Raw genomic sequence first — 21,216 nt, forward strand, 5'->3', positions numbered from 1 at the left:
ATCAGTCAAAATGGTCATCATCATTATCATCATCATCATCAATCATCATCATCATCATCATCATCGTCGTCATCAATATCCAAAGTACAGAGAATCGAAGGATCACGATTAGTCACGTGCCATCAAATTATCTTGTTTACTTGCCGTAAACCGTTGATAGCTATAGGAGTGCTTGATCAAGCGTTTCGTGGCACACTTGATTTCCTAAGTATCACTGTGTTTTTACTGTGGAGCAGGAGGACTCATCTCGGTAGAGATTTTCTCTGCACTGTTGTATTGTTAAAACCTGTCCAATCTGCTGAGTGAGAGGACAGCAGATGGATTTAGAAACATCGTACTGCTCAGCCACTCATGTACAGTCATCATCACAGCAAAACCTATATTTTGAAACAGACTATATTCTTTAGATGAATGGCATTGAGTGAAATTACCAGGCATCGGTCAAGGTTTGCAAAACTGAATGAACTCGAGGCGTATCCCATAAAAAGGGTTAAGAAGACGATTAGGAATAGCTAGAAAAAGCCCCTAAGTAAGACTCTAAAATTCAAAGATCAAGGTACAACCATAAGCTTTTCAAACAAAATTGTTCAGCGATCAGAGAAATTAAAGCAAGATTTTCATTGAAATATGCTTAATAGTCAGCATATTCTTTAATAAAGTTCTGCCTTTTATGTTGTTAGAGTAAAGTCATGCGAAATTGACGCCTCGTTTTCGATAGTGGCCTTTTTGGATGAAGAGGCAATTAGCAGTAGTTCGACACCCAAGGGATAGCTACCTTGCATTTATCGCCCCAAATGTCATAATTTTCAGCAATCAATTCATGGACCTCCTGGAAATATTTCTGTAAGAAAAAGCTTTTTTAGTTGGCGTTGTGAAGGAAGAACCTAGTTGAAAGAAGTCAGCAACTTCTTAATTATGCAAAGGATGAAAAGTAATGCGGAATAAAATTTGCGCAAGGAGTTTAGAGCGTGTAGTCAACTGCTATTGACGGCGTACCATTATCATCAATCATTCAGTCATTATATCATATATATCAAAATCAGCATCATTTTCATTCAACAGTTATAATCGCTAACATTAATGTTAGCTAATGGTAAGTTATGCTAAGATAACTAAATAAATCATAATTTATTGCATCTTTGTAACCATTTTCAGAATCAAATAACATCTGACTCTTTCCATTCACAAAGTCAAAAAGCTCGAAATTCACAATGCACAAAGTTTTTAATCTGGCAATTCAGCTGATATAGTTAGCCACTACAGTAATTTTTTAGTAGTATCGATGTTTTTAAAGGCATTTGGCAGATACTGAAGTGTCTTAAGCCATCTTTCAATCAACAATTGGACAATGAGTTTTATACCACTCATTCGCTTTTTGATTGGCTAATATTGTTGACAGCTTAAAACATTTAAGTATCTATACATTGCCTTTTAAGGAAATGGTTATCTCGATACTCCCTGCATGTAATGAGAAACACTTTGCAAGGCTAGTAGCTACTTTTCCTCGGTCAATACCCTGTTTTAATAAATACAATCTTGTTGCTTCATGTATACAGTCATGAATTTATTTATGTTCATGTTTAGATTCATTATATTGGATGCAAGTGCTTCACCGTTGTTAAAGTCCTTTAATAAACTAGGACTTCGTGAGTTAATACTTGATGTCTTGGTGCATGGATGTACCGCAAATCCCAGCATAGGTGTGTCTGAATGCAAAGTTTTTTATTAAGACTCGCTATGCACTTGAGATCTATCTTTGGATAACGGTCGTTGATTTGAACAAATGCTTTACCATCCAACCTCCATTTAGCCTGCCTTGTACGATATTTCATTCCGAGGCTTGATGCTTGGGCCTGGTGAGACATCGTAGGCAAATGCATGGATGCCAGTGACGCTGAAGTTTCATTGATTGGATTTGTTTTTCATATATACTTCCGGGGCATCGTTGTACGAACAGCTAAGATCTGTGCTTGGACTTCACTGCAAATTAGGTGCTCGTAAAACTGTTGCTTGTCGACATGTGCATATTGCACAATGAGCTTGCAGTATGCACTGTCCTTTTGCAGTTTTCAAATGGTGTTTATCGTCCCATCATCTTCTAGCCGGCATCCACATGGTTTTGCTGCTGGCACACATATGGTTTCACTTTTGGCTGTTATTAATGGGAGACTGCGACTAGATGTGGATATCCCTAATGGGTTTTCGTGGATCGCACTGGTGCGAATAGTCAAGGCCATCTCCTGACAATGCCTACAGTTGCACTGTTGCTCAACCATGCCCGGTTGCTTACTAAGGCCGGGAAATACCAGTCCACCGTACTGGCGTACCGAGTAAGGATCTTTACTGCGTTTGTAAGTGTCCAGAAAATACGGTGACTGTTTCGGACTTGGATAGTCTTGTAGCTCGTAGTCATATGGGTAACCTCTATCCTGTCTTCTCCACTTTGCCCGTCTGTTTTGGAACCAAACCTATTGATAACAAATTAAATCATTATGTTAATTGCTAGGTCAAAAGTTAGCGAATGGTTGTCAGTTTAAAGGCTAGCTAATGAAATAATAGATATGCTAGTCAAGTTTAATCTTAGTATGTTACAGCTGCTGAGAAAAAAGGAATCAAGTGATATAGAAATAACAGTTATGTAAAGGGTGTGAGTTGGAGCACTATTTTTGAGAATTAACGCGCGAAGATTTACTTAGATAGACAAAACTGTCAACTTGAGCCATTGAGGTTTAGGCAAGGTAGATAAAATATCAGAGAATGACTATATTGAAGGACATGAGCATGTCGAGAAGGCCCAACTTAGTGTCTTCAGGTTCTATGGCAACCCTTATTTGTATTTCACCATTTGAAGTAAATTACCTGAATTGAAGATGAACCATTTATCCATATCTCATCCCCTAATATTCTGTAGCCCTGCGGTTATATATTTAGATAGAGGCGCGTTTCTGTGTGTAAAGACAAATGAAACAAAATTGAATCCTGTTTAGTAGGATCCTCAAATAGGGCAAGGAAATTGTTGGATTTAGCGAATGTGCGACTTATCCCAGGTACGATTGAAGGGAAGCATTTTGACGTTAATAAGGAAGGGATCCAATTAGATTTATCCAGGGCACGATTTAGGCGAAGCATTTTCACTTGATAAATGTAAGAAAATCCAATGGAAATCGAAAATCAGTCCGACTTGTTAGTGAAAGTCCGACTTATCCAGTGTACAATTTGGGCAAAGCATTTTCACGTCAATAAGGAAGGAAAATCCAATGGGAATCGAAAATCTGTCCGACTTATTTGTGAAAGTCTGAGTTGTCCGGGGTTCGACTTAACGGTATTCGACTGCAGTTGTTACGAAACACAAGACTTTATAAAGCTCTCCATCAATCAAAGATTTTGTCAAGATGACTTAATGGTAACCGCATTTCAGCGATTTCAAAATGAGCACGTTTACCTGACAAAAATTAGATTCTGCTCTGAATTCTCGTTGAAAACACTCGAAATTAGTTAATATAATCCATTGAAACCATAAGTGCAGTTGTTTTAGACACCTTAATGGCATCAATTATAAACGCCAGTTGCTAATTGCATCACGAATTGTAACACGGTAACCAATTTTTGTCCAATTGATACATTTTTAAAGAGGTACGTCTTCCATTCTAAGCAAAATGAGGCAATATTTGCAATTTAGAAAATTGAACTGTGAGATTTGTGGCGATGGCAGATTAACAAGCCTTGAATAGCTGCATATTAAAGTTACATTAACTCAAGTTAAACAACTTTGAAGAGCAATTGGATTTCAAACCCATCTGGTGTGTGAATACCAGAACTGAGCCTGCGGTGTCGAATGTAACCATTTTATTGCAAACGCGATTGCCGCATACCGGGTCAACTGATTTCAGACAAATCGAAATTAATGTTTTTAACTCGACTAGAAAAAGGTTGTTTCTGTGTTTGGCAGATATCGGATGAGACGTAAATATAAAGTGGTTGTCTGGGTTGGCATAGTAGACAGAAAAATGTATTTATAAGTGTCATTATAGGAGGTTTCTTTTTATTAGTTGTGACACATCAAAGTTGTCACATTGGTTTGTTTAAAAATTGCTGTAGTGAATTTGGGGGAAGGACTGGAGTTCCGAGGTTTCTTTTAAAATTGAAATTTAAGCTCGCTGGAGGATCGATCCACCGGCAATGGTGTCTTTAAGTATAGTGTTCTTAAGTGATTACGTCACAAAATCTATTTTATAATGCAGCTTCAGACACTGTCAAACCGATCTCATCTCCAATTAAATTTTCTTAATGCTTTTCAAAAAATGGTGCAAAATTTTCATACCTAACATGAATTGAAGAGGAATGCCTGCAATAATGTAAAAATATATTTTAAAATGGTTGTAAATGAATCGAAACGTTTTCACGCCATGCCAGCTTTCAATTTGCTTGCTGGATGACAGATCTTGGTGGAGCTATCTTTTTGTGACTTTAACCCGCGAATTCGTCCGTTAGATTTTGTTTATCAAGAACTATTTGCTACAATGCCTGCCAAAAGTACTTACAACACCCAGCAATTTGCGTTGCATTTGATATCTTTCATTCCTTTCCCGAAAAATATTACTACCTCCGCCCCCTTCCCCCTAAGGCAATGTTGATAATTTATGGCTTTTGGTTATGCGTTAAAATTTTTTTAGATGCTGCAGATTACATTTCAAATGTGCCGAAATTTACAGCCATGCGAGAAAATGAGCACTTAAAAGAAGTGGAAACTAATTAAACTTTGTAAGTTGTATCTGGGCGCTTGTTCGAATGGGCGCTTATTTTAGAGGGATGCTTATTCGAATCATTACGCATACATTTTTTTGAAATGAGATTTACTTTGTATGAAGTAATTCGATTTCGGGTGTAGGGGATGGGGCATCTCGGCCTAGACTCCATAATATCATGGTAATGATAAAGAAAATAAATCTAAGAATGACTGGTACACGTTAAAGTGCGAAAAACATCGACAGAATGATCGAAACTGTTGATACCTACCTGAACTCGTACCTCTGGTAGGCAGATTCTAGCAGCCAGACTTTCTCTTGTATAAACATCAGGGTAATGCGTCATTTCGAAGGCGCGCTCGAGCTCGTGTAGCTGAAATGTGGTAAAAGTCGTTCGGTTTCGACGAATCTTTGAACTTTGCGATTTACGATTTTCTGCCATGTTGGATGATTTTGGTGGTGGTGTTGAGGAGGTCGAATCTATGATTGTGAAAATATTAGAAACTAAGTCGAGCTTTCTGAAGCAAGGAGTTACTTACAATTTATCTTGGAAGAAAGAAAACATTGATCCTCAAGAAAATGGCCGAAATTCATCCTGACAATCCCTGCCAAAAGTCTTGGAGCACTGACATCAATTTCCAAGTTAAAAAAAAGCATCCCTCTCTCCCCCACGGAACAATGTTGGTTTCTATGAAACGGGTTAGGATTTCAGGAAGCACTTTCTTATGCGCTTTTTATGATATTTCTCTAAATTATCAACATTGTTCTAGGGGAAAGGGGCGGAAGTAGTAATTTTTTTCGGAAAAGGAATGTAAGATATAAAGTGCAACACAAATTGCTGGGTGTTCCAAGTACTTTTGGCAGGCATTGTAGCTCTGATAGGGAGAGCTGAGGCAATAAGCGACCTTTTCCAGAATATATTTTCAGCATATGCATTTTAAAGTTATCTCAAACCCTCTTCAATCCATCTTAACCCTGGTTGCATACTTTGTATCGAAGTTTCTACTAGAAACTTAAAGAATTAATCTATTTTCATTTTCCTGTTAAATTTTCTTATCCATTTCATGCTTTCTTTCCAGCCATATGCTCTGGATCTGATAGAGGCTGCAAATTATTTTATGCTTTTTTTCTTCCTGCTGAATATCTTATTATATTTAAAAGTGGCATCATTTTTTCTACAATAATGGCTTTTCAAAGCGTTAAACACACTTTACTCACGAAAATACTATGTGTGATGGGCACCTTTGTTGCGTTTTTGCAATGTTGTGATATAATTTTAGACATTTAAGATACGAAATGGGTAATTTTAGAATAAAGACCCTTGAGAGGACTGAAAAATATCATTAACTATGCAAGTTTTATATGATATTGCATCAACTTTTGCAAAAGGCACCAGTCGTTTACTTATTCACTGTAACAAAAGTATTGTCAAGGATGCAAGAGAGCGTGTCCTACCGCCTCAAATGTGACGTTTGTATCGTACATCATTATAGATATCGCTGCTCGTTTGATGTGACATTTTACATAAGCCTTGAGAACATCTCCGTGTATCCACACGCCCTCAACGTAAAAAAAACGTTTCATGACACAACGTTTCACGAAAGGCCTAATGCATCTGTGCCTACGCCTACTCGTGCATGCTAATCATCTGACATGAGGCTATTAAAATTATTCATGAAGATTTCCTTTGCTTTTTTAATTAAAAAACGTTAATCTGTGAGTTGGCTTTGTTGTACCTTTGTTCTTTATATTGTAATATAATGTGACAGTGTATCGAAGCAGGGTCCTAAACATAGGCTATTAATTTAGTTGTATTTACAGGCTTCAGTTGTTTACCTGACTGCCAATGACATAGCCTTGGCATTTGAGCCACTTGCAATGCAAGCTGAGTCTGTTTACAAAGTTAGTTTACGTTGGCCAGCAATTTCAGATGAAACATTTTATATAACTGTGCCATATTAGTTCGAAGACTTCTTGGATCATTGGCTAAGGATGGTCTTTAGAATTCATCGTCACAACTTAACTGCAATATACCTGACTGTTGCTGCCACTTTTAACATACCAAAATAGGTTTTCAAGATACACATCATAAGCCTCTCTAGCATTCACAACTGAAGATTTTCTCCTAATCTTTAATCTAGGCTTTTTTGATTTCTCCGCTAATAACCAAAATTTCTGCTATTTTTCGAGCCTTTGTTAAGTTTTTTTGAACATTTCTAGCAGCTGTTTTAAACTATTTTCATAATATCAGATGTAATGAATTATTACGGAGGCTGAAGATATACAAAGACAAGGCAATAGCGCAAACATAGTTTTATCTTAGACACAAACTTTGTTCACTTTCTTTTCCTCATATTAAAAGTAGCTATATTGTGTTGTTATTGTTTTCAGAAAAAGGGAAAGAGATAGTAAGGAATAATATGCTGAAAACGAAAAAGGAAACCAAAGGCAAATAGGCTTAAAAAGAGAACAGTTTAGCAACTTGGAGAAAATTTTCAACTCGGACGCGTGTTGGTATAAATGCTCCACTGCCAAAGCAGTTAGCCAATTAATACAGGGCCTCCGACGAAGGGGTGGGAGGCAGGGGGCCATTTTTTTGCAAAACAATATGACTCTTTTAAAAACCTTTTGTTATGATTGTTATATTTTCTCTCCCCCCCCCACCCCCCACTTTCCAACCTGCGTCGGAGCCCATGTAATAGTCTTCCTCAGAATACAATTTTTTAAAGGTTTCGATGTGAACTCATGACGTCAAAACTGCAGGGTAATGTGAATATACTTATAACAGCCACATTTTGACCACTATCCAGTTTTTCTTATTTCAGGTTCAAATGATTGTATTCTCAAAAAGAGCTCATGCTGCCAAGGCTTCCATTTTTGGCATGTTGCCTGTCGTTTTACTGTTACTACACTCTGTTTTGAACATTTTGATTAAAAAAATACATCAGATATTTGAAGTTTCATATCTGCATATGTACTGAATTATTATTCATCTTTGAACGGCGTTGATATACGTTAAAAAATATAAGAAGAAAGAACAGAATATAAGAATACGAAATACTTTTAACATTAATACGAAATAATTTCCACAAGAAAGCAAAATGGCATGAAAAAATGTAATAGGTTGTTCAAAATATCCGTACTCTATAAGAAGAAACATCGATATCAATTATCAATTATTGATATGTCTTGCTTTTCTGTTTTTACTCGAAAGGAAGAAATTTTTGTCCATAGTTGAAGTTTCAAATATTTTGAGGCAAAATTAAAGACATTTAAAATGGTTTGAGGCAACATCAGGACCACAGATCATAGGTGAAGACATGTTGGCCTTGCAAAAGGCAGAAAGTAAACCAATTTTTAACAAATTTCGAATGCTTAAATGTGTGAGAACCTTACACGCACTTCTCGGCAGCTATCTAGCTATTAACAACATCATATAGAAAAATCTTCTTAGGTACCTTCTCCATCACATACACATCCATCTTGGTAACAGGTTTTTGTAACTTAGTAACAAATTGTTAACGGTTTGGACTAACACACAATGTTACACTTTACCAAACAGTAGACCCTCTTGTACAATAACAAAGTCGCAAAACGTGAATATATGAAGCACAAATTACCATTATCATCTTGTAAATCAGCTGATTTCTCTTTTTCTGGGACTCTGGTGGATTCGTCAGCCTCCTTCAAGCCAAGTATGGCCCGTATGGAGTAGTTAGTAGACGACGCTTGCGAGACTGTCTTCTCCGTTTCTGTCATATTGGTCACAATGTTGCCTGTAAAACAGTCAGATTTGACTACACATTGAGACCGATGAAAGATAATGTCAATTTATGACTGCGTTTAAGCTAAATAGATTCCATAGCAATCCCATAATTCCATGCTAGCAAATCGTAGAATCCGTTGCCAGCTGTACGGGAGCAATCGAAATTCTTTAAGTAGGGTCGATAAAGCGACATCGGCTAGTACGAAAGAGTTCAGAGCCGCATAAATCCGCATACGTATATAAATTTAAATGTAAAGTGGTACAAATAATATATTGATTGCATACAAAAACGTACCTTCGACACAGACAACCACCATTTGTATGTCTTCTATGGTTCTTGTACACGTAAGGCAGTAAGACTGTACAGCAACAAAGGAACACAGGTGAAAGTGCGACTAAAGGTCAGAAGTATGATTATTTACTTAATGTTATTAAACCTACAGGTGCTCCGGGTTTTCAACAGTTATTGTTAACTTAGATATTGTTTAGAAATTCCATTGAAATAACGTGGAACTGAGGGCTTTAGAAATTGTCTGCAGCTTTGTCGGGCGACAATCTTAGCTTTTTCACCCTAATGATCTAAATAGCCTGTGTTTTGACTTTCTTTATAATTTCGCAATTGCATTAAATCATAGATGATTACTTAACTTCTTAAACAGGCTTTGACACTATACTCTCTTCTTTGATTAATGGTTAGTATAAATTGATCTGAAATGAACAAGTTATGATGTCATCAACATATAGAAGTTGCTTCCTTTGGATTTCTGAGTGAAAGACTACTTGCCTTTAGTTTTTCACTCACGTTTTTACTTGCAGTTGAAATATAAAAGAAAACGGTGCAGGTGGCTATCATATTTCTTAAATGTATGGTTTTGCAGCGCTAAATGACTTGAAAATATGGCGTCATGACGTCAGATAGTTGTTCAAAAACCTGTGATGAATACATTTGAAAGTAGATTTGCATCTAGTTATCATGTTTTCCTGCCTTGTTAGAATTTCTAGACACTGCTGTCGTTGCTAGACAAACCCCATTTTTCATATCGCTTTTTCGAGATCTAATGTTTCATCAGAAAAATTAAAGTGAAAAATGATTGTGAGGGAACTCTTTAAATTCTTTTTCCAAGGGTGCTCACGCCTATAAAGTAGAGTGGGGGATCCATCCAGCAAAATCACTTTGCAGCATTCTCTACATCATTAAGCTTAGTTCATTGGTTTCTAATGAGAAGGATAGGATGATTATGGAATGTGCATGTATGGAATATGTTTGTAATATCAACAATCCACCGTGCTCTTACTTTATCTTTGAGCAAAATTGATTCCAGAAACAAAAAATATGCAATTACTAAATTTTTTAGAATTCACTAGCAAAAAGAAATTAGTCCAATTGCCAATGTTTTACACGTATATGAATGTCGGATACTTTCTAATCTTATTTGTATCTTGCAGGGGTAGGGATATGCCTAAGTTTTTCAACTGAATTAAATTTTTGTCTGAATGATGTATGTACCATGAAGAGCGACTATAGATAATGGTTGTAGATAGGCACTGTCCAAACAGCCACAAAAAAACACTCTACTGTCATCTTGTGTGATGTAAGCTGCGTAACACTCAACTTTCATCGAATTAGGAAATGAATTACTTAACGGTTAAAATGATCAATTTTTTAATAATTAGCAACTGAAACCCCTCATCAGATAGGCGCCAGAAGGCTAGGTTTATGTTTAGGGCGAATACGGTTAAATACGATGTGGCGACAAACGAGATCATGGCTTTTATAAAAGGGCTTTTGGATTCCTTAGAGTAGATTGAAAAGCAAATGAACATCTTATTAGAGAGTAGCGACTTAGCTGGTTAATTTCAAATCCAAATTCCATCCAGTTCAACTCTTTATTATAATTCGCCTAAATAGTGCCAAGCAGTTTACTATCATAAACACATGATCTAATGTACCGCGCATGCATGTGTCCCACCTTCTTCATATTCATAGCTATTTAGTTGTAACTGCTATGTAGGCTTTGATTTAGAGGTCCTATTTAGAGCTCGGCCATAAAGGCATAACAGGCAAATATATGATTTAATATCTTTTATATTGTTCTAGATAAACATCCATCAAACAGCCAGTTTCAAAAAGTAACCGTGTAGAAAATTCTGGCAGCATTGTAGGACAACATGGAAAGACGTCGATGTTGCTGGAATAGTTCCCAGTATCGGCCGAACAATTCATAAAAATTTTGTCGTGTGAACATTTCTCGGCAACATTTGTTACCTAGCTGCATGTTTGCCAGTTTGGCATCACGACAGGCAAAATATTCAACCTATTCGCAGAAAGAAGAAAATAATATGTACACTGTTATAAGGCACAAAGACGCAAAATGTCTTGTTTGGTGAAAATGGCCGCGCCATGCCGCGATCGAGGAAACTCTCTTCAATCTTCTGAAACTATTAATAGCAGTGACGAAGGAAGTAGATGTGTGCACAATCAAGGCACCCATGAGCAGGTGACATTGTGAACTCAACTATTATTGGGTATCTGTTCTAACAAAACCAGTTTTATAATCGTTGTATATTGTAGATCTTTTGCCTCCAATCGGAAATTATTGCAGAATTGCAGCAAAGTGGAAAAAGAATAGCGACCTCGAGAGACCAGCAGCTTTCACTAATGTATCAAGATTGAAAAGGGACAGGGGAAGCATCACCCATTGCAAAACAGTAGATTTTTCCAGTAAGTAACCTGTCAGTTGACTGTAACATATAACATAAATCAAAGGACAACTCTTATCGATCAAGAGGCATTTTTCAAGAATTGGGATGGCGTTCCTCTTTGCAAGTAACTTTTGTCCAACTGTGCGTTAGAAACTGAGATTTTGACACCCAAATGATAAAACGTCGACTTACGAATGAAGATTGTGATAAATACGCGATTTAAATTTTATCAGATATCAGATATTTTTAGGATTCAGCAATGCTACCCATATCTTCACAAACCATGCCATTGTCAAAAGAAAAGCCTACACTTTCCTTTTCTGACTTACAAACTATACTTCTGACTGACAATGAAGAAATATCGAAGATTTTTGGATCTTTTCAAATATTTGATTCAGTGTCTATCGAAGGAATTGCAACTTATACCGAACATTGTGACATTAAAGCTATGTTACTAGCATCATTTTTCATACGTCAGCTGATAAGCCAAGATTTATAACCACTGTGTAATAGGGAAGAACTAGGTTTCAAGTTTCATTACTATTAGAGCAGTTTCAAAGCTAAATATGAAGATCATGCACTCATAACGCAAACACAATAGCATTGGCTTGAGAAGCGTTGATTTGGAGTTTAAATGTAGATTAGGATGGTTGTATCTACGATTTTGTATTGTCTATTTTCAAAGGTCGTTATTTGGATTCATTTCGGGTTCCTGAATTTCCATAGCTCTGAAGAATGTTTTGCCCTCTGTTTCTCATCAGTTCTCTGCCAGTTGCGATTCAATATAATTCGATAAGGAACATAGAGCTTCAAACACAAAGAAGGTGCTCAGTACTACTAAAGATGAATTGCATAAATTTACGGTGAGAGCTAACCAATAAAGATGCTGCTAGGTAGCTGCTTATTGTGTTTAAAACTAGTGGGAACTTCGATCAGCCTTACAACGTGTATACACCCACGTGAACTCACGTAAGGGACAAAGCGCAACTAGCGGCACCCAACCCTTTTCTTTTCGCTATCGTTTCATTGAAAATGCTGCTACAACTACCTTTTGGTATTTTCCTCGCCGTTCACTTCATTTACAAGATGATATCTGTAGACAAAAAACTCGTTTTCTCACTTAGACTAAAATATTTTCAAAGCTTCTATTGGTGAAAAAAGAGGAGCCAATCAAATGTACCATTCTTCCTCTCACGTTACTCTCGATTTGCACCTTGATATAAAGTTAGATTGAGCTTTTGGTTTTTATCAAATGGCTTATACTGTGTGTGGGGAATGTCGAACAAAAGTATACTCGAGCACCAAGCATGGTGTTTCTTTCTATTTTGCGCCATTGTGAAACGCCTATTGGTACTTCTGAGCATGTACATTTCCATCGCAATTGCCATACCCCATATACCAACAACCAGCATTTCCAGATCGTTGATTATCAATTACCTCTAAGTATTGATGATCAGGCATCTTACTTTGAAGTATATTGTCACCTAAGCTGGCTTTTTCCAAACTGATTCTTCGCAAAGCTTAGAATTTACAAAATCCAGCATCCGCCACCACATGCTTTCCTTCCTACTTCTACAAAGGCAATCTAAGCCGGTCCATACCTAGTGTTATGTAAACATATCTTAATTGGAATCGGATAATCCACCCTGTAGTATGCAAAGGCAATAGCCAGGATTCCTAGAAGGACTTGAATGCTTTATACGGCCAGTCTTAGTGTTTTAATAGCTTATCGCATCAAAATGAAATTAATCGCAGCGTCTTAGTCTGCAACAGAATCTTAAATTTCTTAGATTTTCATTAATCTTTGAAGCAACAAAACGCAGTAGATGCTAAGGCAGTGCTTAATTCGCCTAATGATATAAAAGAATGATAAAATTACATGCACAGGTGGGATAATAAATGCAAATACATAGAAGATGCAGGAATACAAAAGCACTGGCTGTGCCAAAACACTAAGGGTCAATGGCTGTGCCAAAAAACTTTCTTGATATGCCATGAAGCACCACAAGGCGTGATTTAAGGGTCTCTGGGTCTACACTTAGTCTTGTTCCATTTTCTAACGAGTGCTGGACCGAAACAGCCTTAAAATTGCAAGAATCCAGTTCAGCCTATTTCTTACTGATTAACGAAAAATTGGAGAAAAGAGAAATATTTTTATGTTTATAATCAGAATTGTTTGTTCTGTTTTATGGTAATTAACTCTCAGCAATAAAAATAAGTCTCCTAAACCTGTCGTTAGAATAAGGACGCTGCAAGATGAATACAACTTCAATTCAACATAAATTGCTGTAGCTGCCATCTCTACTATGGTTGTTTTTAAGTAAGATAAAAGTTGTTCCTTATGTCACTGTAAGACTTTACCGCCAGTTTTTACACTTTTAGACTAAATATTGCGGTTTGCCAAATTGTATTTAAAAAATCTTTAACTCGTAGCAACTTGGACACAAAATCTTGTTGCAGGGATTCTGACTATGCACTGAAGAGTTTCAAATATTTGCAGCCCAGTATTTCAGATGACAAAATGCAAGTTTTTTCACCCTTTGGAGACGTAATTCTTGGAATTAGCTTTTGATAAATAGCTAAAATCTACACCAGAAATAGAATATTTAAGAAATTCCGGTTAAAACTTTTAAATTCTTGTTGATTTTCGATCATTTCTAGAAAACCTCTTAATTTTTCAAAGGCTATGGAAATCTTTTTCTCATAACAAGAGGTCATAGTTAGAGATTCTCATGACGATTTCTTCGAAACAGCCGCAGCAAAATACAGCTTAGCTTAACTTCAACTTAGATAGTTCTAGGAGAGTGAAGGTTTGCACAGTCATTGCTAGTGCCTGAAAAGCTCATAAGATCATTTTAAGCACAACTAATTCCATCATGCAAAACCTCCATTTACTCTGTATTTCACGTAACGTCATCCAGTATAAAATTATTCCCAGATACGATAAACGTCTAGAGTTGAATTAATGGGAAAATTGATCTAGAATCAAGGCTACTTTCGAACAATCTTTGACTAAGATTTGTCCAGATTTTGCATGCTTTGTGAGGAAAGTGATAGCTACTATGGCTAACCATTGTCAACAATGGTAAATTATGGTAAATTAACTACAAATAGTTGATTTTTAATATTAATAAAGAAATAAAGAAATCGGAATCATTTTCCAATATGCAAGCTTATAAGCATTAACTTTACATAAAGCATTAATACCTAAAACTTATAACCAAGAATCTTAGAATGTCAAGAGGCAAATGTTTTTTCCTCTTTCAGGAGTTTTACTGACTAATTTCCCACCAATTAAGAACACGTTCGCAGATGCTTTTTGATATTTCCGTCATGATTACCAGAACGTTTAAAAGGCTAATTGCCTGAAAATGAAACTACTTCTAGTTAGGTCTTCAGAGAACAACTAAAAATCCAGAGCTTTTTTATTACAGCTCTACTATTCTTGTACCAAAATACAGTAATTAAACTTTCCCGTAGAGTAGATTTTTTAGGATAGAAGGAACAACTATATCTAGTTCTGTATCAAGGAAATGAAAATTCGTTAACTTCAAAAAGTTAAATTGCAGTAGAATCGTATTTAGATTCCAAGAATTATGAATATACAAACCTCATTGCATTTGTATCACACCAATGGGGTACATAAAAGTGGTAATAGCAATTAGGGTTGTGGGCTTTAATAGCTTCTTTCTTGTAGATAAAGGATATGTTCATAGGCTGTTGATATGATGAAACTAGATTGATTTTTAGTTTGGACTTAGAAACAGACATGCTTTAATTGTGTTTATAAACGAGGTTTGATCGTAATTAAGAGAAAAACACAGGGCAAATTCGCATTAAAATGGGAATCAGAGATAAAAACAAATCGCGTAAACCTGGATGAGAATTACCTAACCAGGGAGAGGTAAGGATTTAGCACCAAGACAACAGGATCATTGCATTCATCACACAAATATGATAAACTAATATACGAATTTTTGGATGAGCCGTCTCTAGGCAACATGGGAAAGCCAGCTTTGAATTAACTGCTCCCGTGTTGGTAGCCAGGCAGATAAGAGCGGCTGCTTCATCTGATTCCATAGCTAAGACTGCAATCACCTCGGGTGACCAGTTGGTAGGTTGGAACATATCGAAAATGTGTAGACAAGAATGGGAAACTGAATCAAAAAATCTATCTGTTGAAGGAGGAGTTAAGGTTATTTATAATTATTTGACCTAGGCGCATAAGTTGATACTATAACAACGTCAGACTGCTTTATTGTACATTGTAATCCTTGTTCTAAAACAATTAACCTACCAGTCGTCAATAAATTTACTTTCCCTATGCAAAACAATTAATTTGTGCAAACGAGTTCACTGTTAAACAAATTTGAATTTAACGTACTTTCAATTGTGTAAGTGATATACTGGCCAATCCGCGACATCCTAGCCAGCCGTCAATCATGGGCGTTGTCATCAAATATTGTTGACTTAAAATGTAATCCAGTTGTCTTGTTTCACAATCAAATATCGACAATTCGAATTTACTCGTTGCGTTAGTCCGACTTTGTAAAGTAAACTTGCCCACCCTTTCGGCCAATAAACTTAATCCCATAATCCCAAGTGGCTAATTTGGTGATTAATTTCCGCGTGTTATCACTGCTCCTCAATGCTTATGGAAAGGCTTCGTCTCGCAGCAATAAATTTATTCAAGGTTAAAGCACCTGTTTGCATTATTAGTGCTAAATGAGATGATAATACTAAGGAAACCTGCGCAAAACGTTTGCTGCTATTTTAAACTACAAGAAGCACGTTCTGCTTTTGCCTAAAAATATTTGAATCGATAAAATGGCCCATCAATTTATCTTCGATGAACTTCTTTAAACATTCGGCAAACATTCTTTAAGGGTATCAATACGACACTGCAAAAAGTGCTGCATGATAAAATCAACCAACTAGGTTTAGATTCATATGTCTTTCTCAAAAGTTATAGAAATGTAGTAACTAAGTAATGCTTGGACAGCTACATGTCTTCCTCGCTAATGGGGATTTTCTTGTCAACATAGCACTACAGTCTCACACATGAATGCATGAGGGCAACAAACTTAGGTCGATATCTGGATATATGTACCTTTGCATATGCGTATTACGTGGATATATGTAAATTGCATCAATTGTACTAAAAGCTTGGGTAAAAAACATGCAATTCGCTGTTCTTAGCTTTGTCTTCTCCGCCAATAGGAAAAATAGTCATCCACGTAGAAAATTAACCAAACCCAATTGTGCAAAGGCTTGAAAAATGCCATTATGCTATGATTTCAGCAAAGGATAAAAAAGTCACTAAATATAAGCACATTGAGCAGCTTTTTTATTGATGAAAAAAGAAGTTAGGTTATTAGAACATACAACAGCTTCACATTTTGAAGATGTGTAGCTATAAAGATCCTGTTTCTACCAAATATTGGTGACATTTTTTCACCCATCAAAAGGATAAGGAATACGAGCAGAGAATGAAACCTATTCATCTACTGACCAATGCTCAATCGGGGTCAAAGTGTCCTAAGAAATCCTTAGTCTGCTAAGGAAGTAAACCTGCTCAGTAGCTACTTACAAAATACTTTTAGTGGTCATTCTCAAGAATTTTGGCTGGATGTGTTAAATACTTTTTTCAGAACCTAAAGTGTTTCTGAAATATTATTAAGGACTACACCCTTCAGAATGCTGAAAACCACTTAGGTAAAGACTTTTGTAGTTTGATAGTTCTATCTTCTAACAGATTACCCTTTGAGGAGATTGGTGAACAACCAATGGACGACAAAGCAATTTCATGATTTCACCATTTAATAGGTTGTATGTAGCTGAATTTTTACAAAATAATGTTACATTCCAAATGTTTTTGTACATTGGATTCTAAAGAAGCCAATTTTTATAGTTTACTTCTAAACATTTGTACGCTGCATTTCAAGCATTATACTTGAAGATTTGAAGGAAAAAGGTTTGTTATTGAAAAAACTAACAGAATATAAAGGTATACCTGTCAGCTTTTGCAAAATTTTCACAGTTGGATATGGATAAAAAGATAACAATGTTCTGTGTATGAATCAATGAGGTAGTGAAATAGAAAAATATATTGATTTTATCAAAATTTCATCCATAGTATTTAACACCTATCTACAAAGTTATGTGAATTAGTGTACAGTGATAATGAATGGTTACAGGAAAAATTAGGTTTTGAAATGTTCACAAATTTACAGTCACCTTGATAAAACAACATTATTTCACATCATTGACTTGATTTGACTTTAGACAATTGATTCTGTGTTAATGCTTTGACTTTCAGTGGCAATTCAGGGTTGGAAAAAAATGCTAGAAGAGTAAGATAAGAAACATTTCTATTTCTTGATTGATTTATTATTTCAAATTAGGTAATAAGCTTGTTACCTTAAATACAACTTGAAAATTTTCCAAAATGTTATACTAGTTTATAGTAACAATGCCAAAATAAAAGCTAAAAATAGAAATTTAAAGCATGTTTAATTTTTCTATAGACATTGATTGGTTGCAGAGAACTTAATGTGATCATCAAGCAAATATTAAACTAATCAATGGAAACTGGATGTACTTAAATATTAAAGGCAGTGTGTCAAGTCAATATATATTTCAGTTGCATGCAAAATCAACAAAACTGTTCATGATATTCTGACAGTGAAATGATTTTCAGCTATTCTGTGGTTTAGGTCCATTCGAAAAGACCAAGCTACATGTATGTTAAATTGGTTGAGACAAAGCTACACCCCATCAATTGTGCTACTTGGACAGGTACACTGTCTTTAACTCAACCAAGATTCATTGATCCTTGAAGCTGAACTGAAACAATTGAAATCTTAAGGAAATAATGAAAAAGAAGAATCAGAAATATAAAAAAGAAATGCTTTGAATATGTTTACTGTTTAAGCTTAAAGGGCATTTGGATCTACATTTGATTCCCTGTTGTAGCATAAGGTTCAATTTATAGCTACCAGATTGGTTTTGAAAGGTTCAGAACATTACTTAATAATAATTTAAAACTGATTTTTCTACTGTGCTTTACCTGCAGCAAATTCTCTTGTATTTTCTGGCCTTTGCGATAAAACATCACTGCAAGAAAATTGCATGCATCAATGTTACATACTTCCATCTGTGTCTGAATTTAACACTTCAAATAGTCCTTTCATTTCTATATACAAAACAACATAAAACGTTTTTTGTGCAAAGGGTCTTGTCAAGCTAAAAGTAACATTCCAACAAGCATCAGTTGTGAAATTTTGCATGTGATAATTTGCTTATCTTTAATATTGTTCTCTTTGTTGGGCGACAGAAATTTCTTTGTGGGACAGTAGGAAGCCACTAGATAATTTGACAGATTGAGAAACTCTACAACAAATTGGAGCAGCATTGTAAATTAATATGTGCAGTGTTTTCAGAACATTTCCACAATTGAGTTTGTTTAACAACTGGCTTTGTAAATCTTGTGTGTCCTTAAAAAAATTTTAATCCACTCTAGTCAAAACGAAAGCATTTAGTTATAAATTATATCTGTCCTTACAGTTGCAAAAAAATGTTGGCGAAATATAAATTACCTTATGACAGTTGTTCTTACACAGAAAGGGATAAATGCATTCTAGCGATAAAAAAAAGTTTAAGCAAATTACCTTACAAAACTGGACAAAAGGCATCCTATCTCGGGGTGGCTTCTTATGTATTTCTCGTTGGCAAATCTTGTTTTTATCTGCAAATTAAAAAAATGGTTGAAGTTAAAGTTATGCTAAGAATGTTGGCATAATTTTGGTGATTAATATGATAACTTTCAACTGTTTAATTTTATAAGTTTAAGTTGATTATGCCCAAGGCCATAAGATCAAATCAAACCTTGGTTTACATTATACTAGATTCTAGTAGTCATTTTATGCAGTAAATACCATGCATTTTGCTATTTTAAGCACCAAAAAAGGTTCTTAAGCTTGGGGTTCTTGGACAAAAATAATGCTTAACTACAGGATGAAATGGAAAATTAAAGCAAGAAACTTGAACAAATATAATTTTGCTTTGTAAATGCTTCATTAAGATTTGAAAGCATAAATATTTGCTATGTTCATCTATACTACATATTCTTCGCATCAATCGGTTCTAAATCGGCATCTTATGAGGCACAAAATTTTTCTGCTATTGGCCAAGCAAAAAAGCAGCAATAATCTAACAAAATACTTTCTAATCATGGACCTGTCAATCTTGCTATTATTATTAGAACCTTATACTTCCTATAATTGAAAAAAATTGTTCTCTTTCTAGCACATTTTCAAATGCAATGCTTAATAGTTGAGAAAACTCTGGCATGTTTTTCGAATATGTCTGATTTGCTGAAATTGTGACAATATATGGTCTTATCAATTGCTTTTCACCCTTAAGACCAACCATGTTGGTTAACTTCATGTCTTGACACATACAGTTTTTTTACTGTGAAAGGCTAACCAGTCAACTCTGCTTACCGTCACTCTGCTTAAAGTCACACTACCAGTTACAGTAACATAAAATTTAGACCCAAATATGTAAAAAATTTCAGCAAAACTCTCGTTACAGTCCTACTCGATTCACAGGCACCAAATTTTAAGCAACATTTGAAATATAACTGGAGTCTATGACTGTATTTACAAAGTCTGTATTTACAAAATTATCATTTTTCAGAAACTTCTTACTTATGCTTGATCATTGTTTGCTCCTTGTTTCTGCTTAAAACCGTTTTGTCACCTTTTTGGCACAGCTCATAGTAATAACAGTTGTATTACCCTGAATTTTGTGAAAATACCGTATATAATGTTGCAAGAATTTAGTAGCTTTAAGATGCAATTATACTGCTCTAAGTATATGGTATCTCTAAACTTTTCAACGAATATTTGTGTATCATATGGCTAAATTCAACACTAATTATTTTGAACTTTTTTATAGGTTAATTGTCAAGCTTTTGTGGATACATCTGAAAAATGTTTGAAAACTAACAACTTCTCTATGATGGAGCAAAACGAAATGGTAATTGAGCTCCTGTTTGAAGCCTGAAAAGTATCTTTGCACGGGAAGAGTTCCAGAGGAAAGCATACGACAAAACACGATAACTAATTTTTCTGTCTAGCATAGCAAGTTTGCACGATGCTGCCACTCTAATTTCAAGTCACTGAAAATCAATGTAGTTTGGCGCGTTGCACGTAGGAGCCTATTATTTTTGCCTTATAAAGACTTATGCTCAAAACATCGAAATTGTATTTCACTTTCAAATGTACAAAGTCGTTATTTTTAATTATATTAATTTTTGGTATCAGCTACAAAAAAAATCAGTTGAGTTGGGTTACAATTTGGATCCTGTTGATAAAAAGGTAAGAGGATGAGATCTCTTCAAAATCAGTTATAAATTTAAACACAACCTTATACTCATTTAGCTTTCCCTGCTGTTCTTTCGTTAGAGCTCCTAGATCGTTGTTTTCTAAACCACCGGTTTTGTCCATTCTGTCCTCAACTTTTGAACTTCAGCCGGTGATCGCGCCGAAGATCTCCACCATGATCTTTGGTGTTGTTGTGGTTTCAAATCAAATATTCTACCATCGAGTTTAACTTGTTGCCATGGAGACTTATCGCAGGCTTTGATCACATTGAAGCCCTGTATGCCTGGGCAAAACATTATTATTCGTTTATTTTATAAATTTATCTCATTACATTGGATTCTCGTCGTCGTATTGCTCTGTGCCTGAATTTCTTTCGTATTAATCCTCATTTATTGCAAGATTCACAGATTCCGAGGAAAACAGCCTATCCTGCGGTTCTTCCTTCTTACATATGATGATGATCACATTGCTTTGATTACGTTCAATGGTTACATTTGGTCATAGTTTATTTTTCAATCGACTGTGATTTGATGTTCCTTAATTTTATTCTGATGTGATTGTCCGCAACTCGTTTCTTATCAAAGATAAGTGTAGATAATTTGATTCATGCAAT

At 35.5% G+C, this 21,216-nt stretch overlaps 2 protein-coding genes across 2 annotated transcripts; both read right to left on the reverse strand.

Annotated features, from left to right (window-relative positions):
• Nucleotides 1–242: 242 nt before the first annotated feature.
• On the reverse strand, nucleotides 243–17,177 carry LOC135687358 (uncharacterized). Its single transcript, XM_065203902.2, has 3 exons — nucleotides 8,366–17,177; nucleotides 5,017–5,225; nucleotides 243–2,468 (listed from the first exon to the last, which is right to left on the reverse strand). Exons 1-3 carry the CDS (start codon nucleotides 8,502–8,504, stop codon nucleotides 2,070–2,072), a joined length of 747 nt encoding a protein of 248 aa, XP_065059974.2. The 5' UTR covers nucleotides 8,505–17,177; the 3' UTR covers nucleotides 243–2,069.
• Nucleotides 17,178–17,303: 126 nt separating this feature from the next.
• On the reverse strand, nucleotides 17,304–20,803 carry LOC135687362 (RIIa domain-containing protein 1). The gene is made up of 4 exons (XM_065203905.2): nucleotides 20,646–20,803; nucleotides 18,885–18,961; nucleotides 18,284–18,330; nucleotides 17,304–17,559 (listed from the first exon to the last, which is right to left on the reverse strand). The coding sequence occupies exons 1-4, from the start codon at nucleotides 20,724–20,726 to the stop codon at nucleotides 17,477–17,479; spliced, it is 288 nt and encodes a 95-aa protein (XP_065059977.1). The 5' UTR covers nucleotides 20,727–20,803; the 3' UTR covers nucleotides 17,304–17,476.
• Nucleotides 20,804–21,216: the final 413 nt, after the last annotated feature.

The sequence above is a fragment of the Rhopilema esculentum genome, chromosome 20 (genome assembly GCF_057945365.1).
Source record: "Rhopilema esculentum isolate cy_ngs chromosome 20, ASM5794536v1, whole genome shotgun sequence".
In the NCBI taxonomy this organism is placed as follows: domain Eukaryota; kingdom Metazoa; phylum Cnidaria; class Scyphozoa; order Rhizostomeae; family Rhizostomatidae; genus Rhopilema; species Rhopilema esculentum.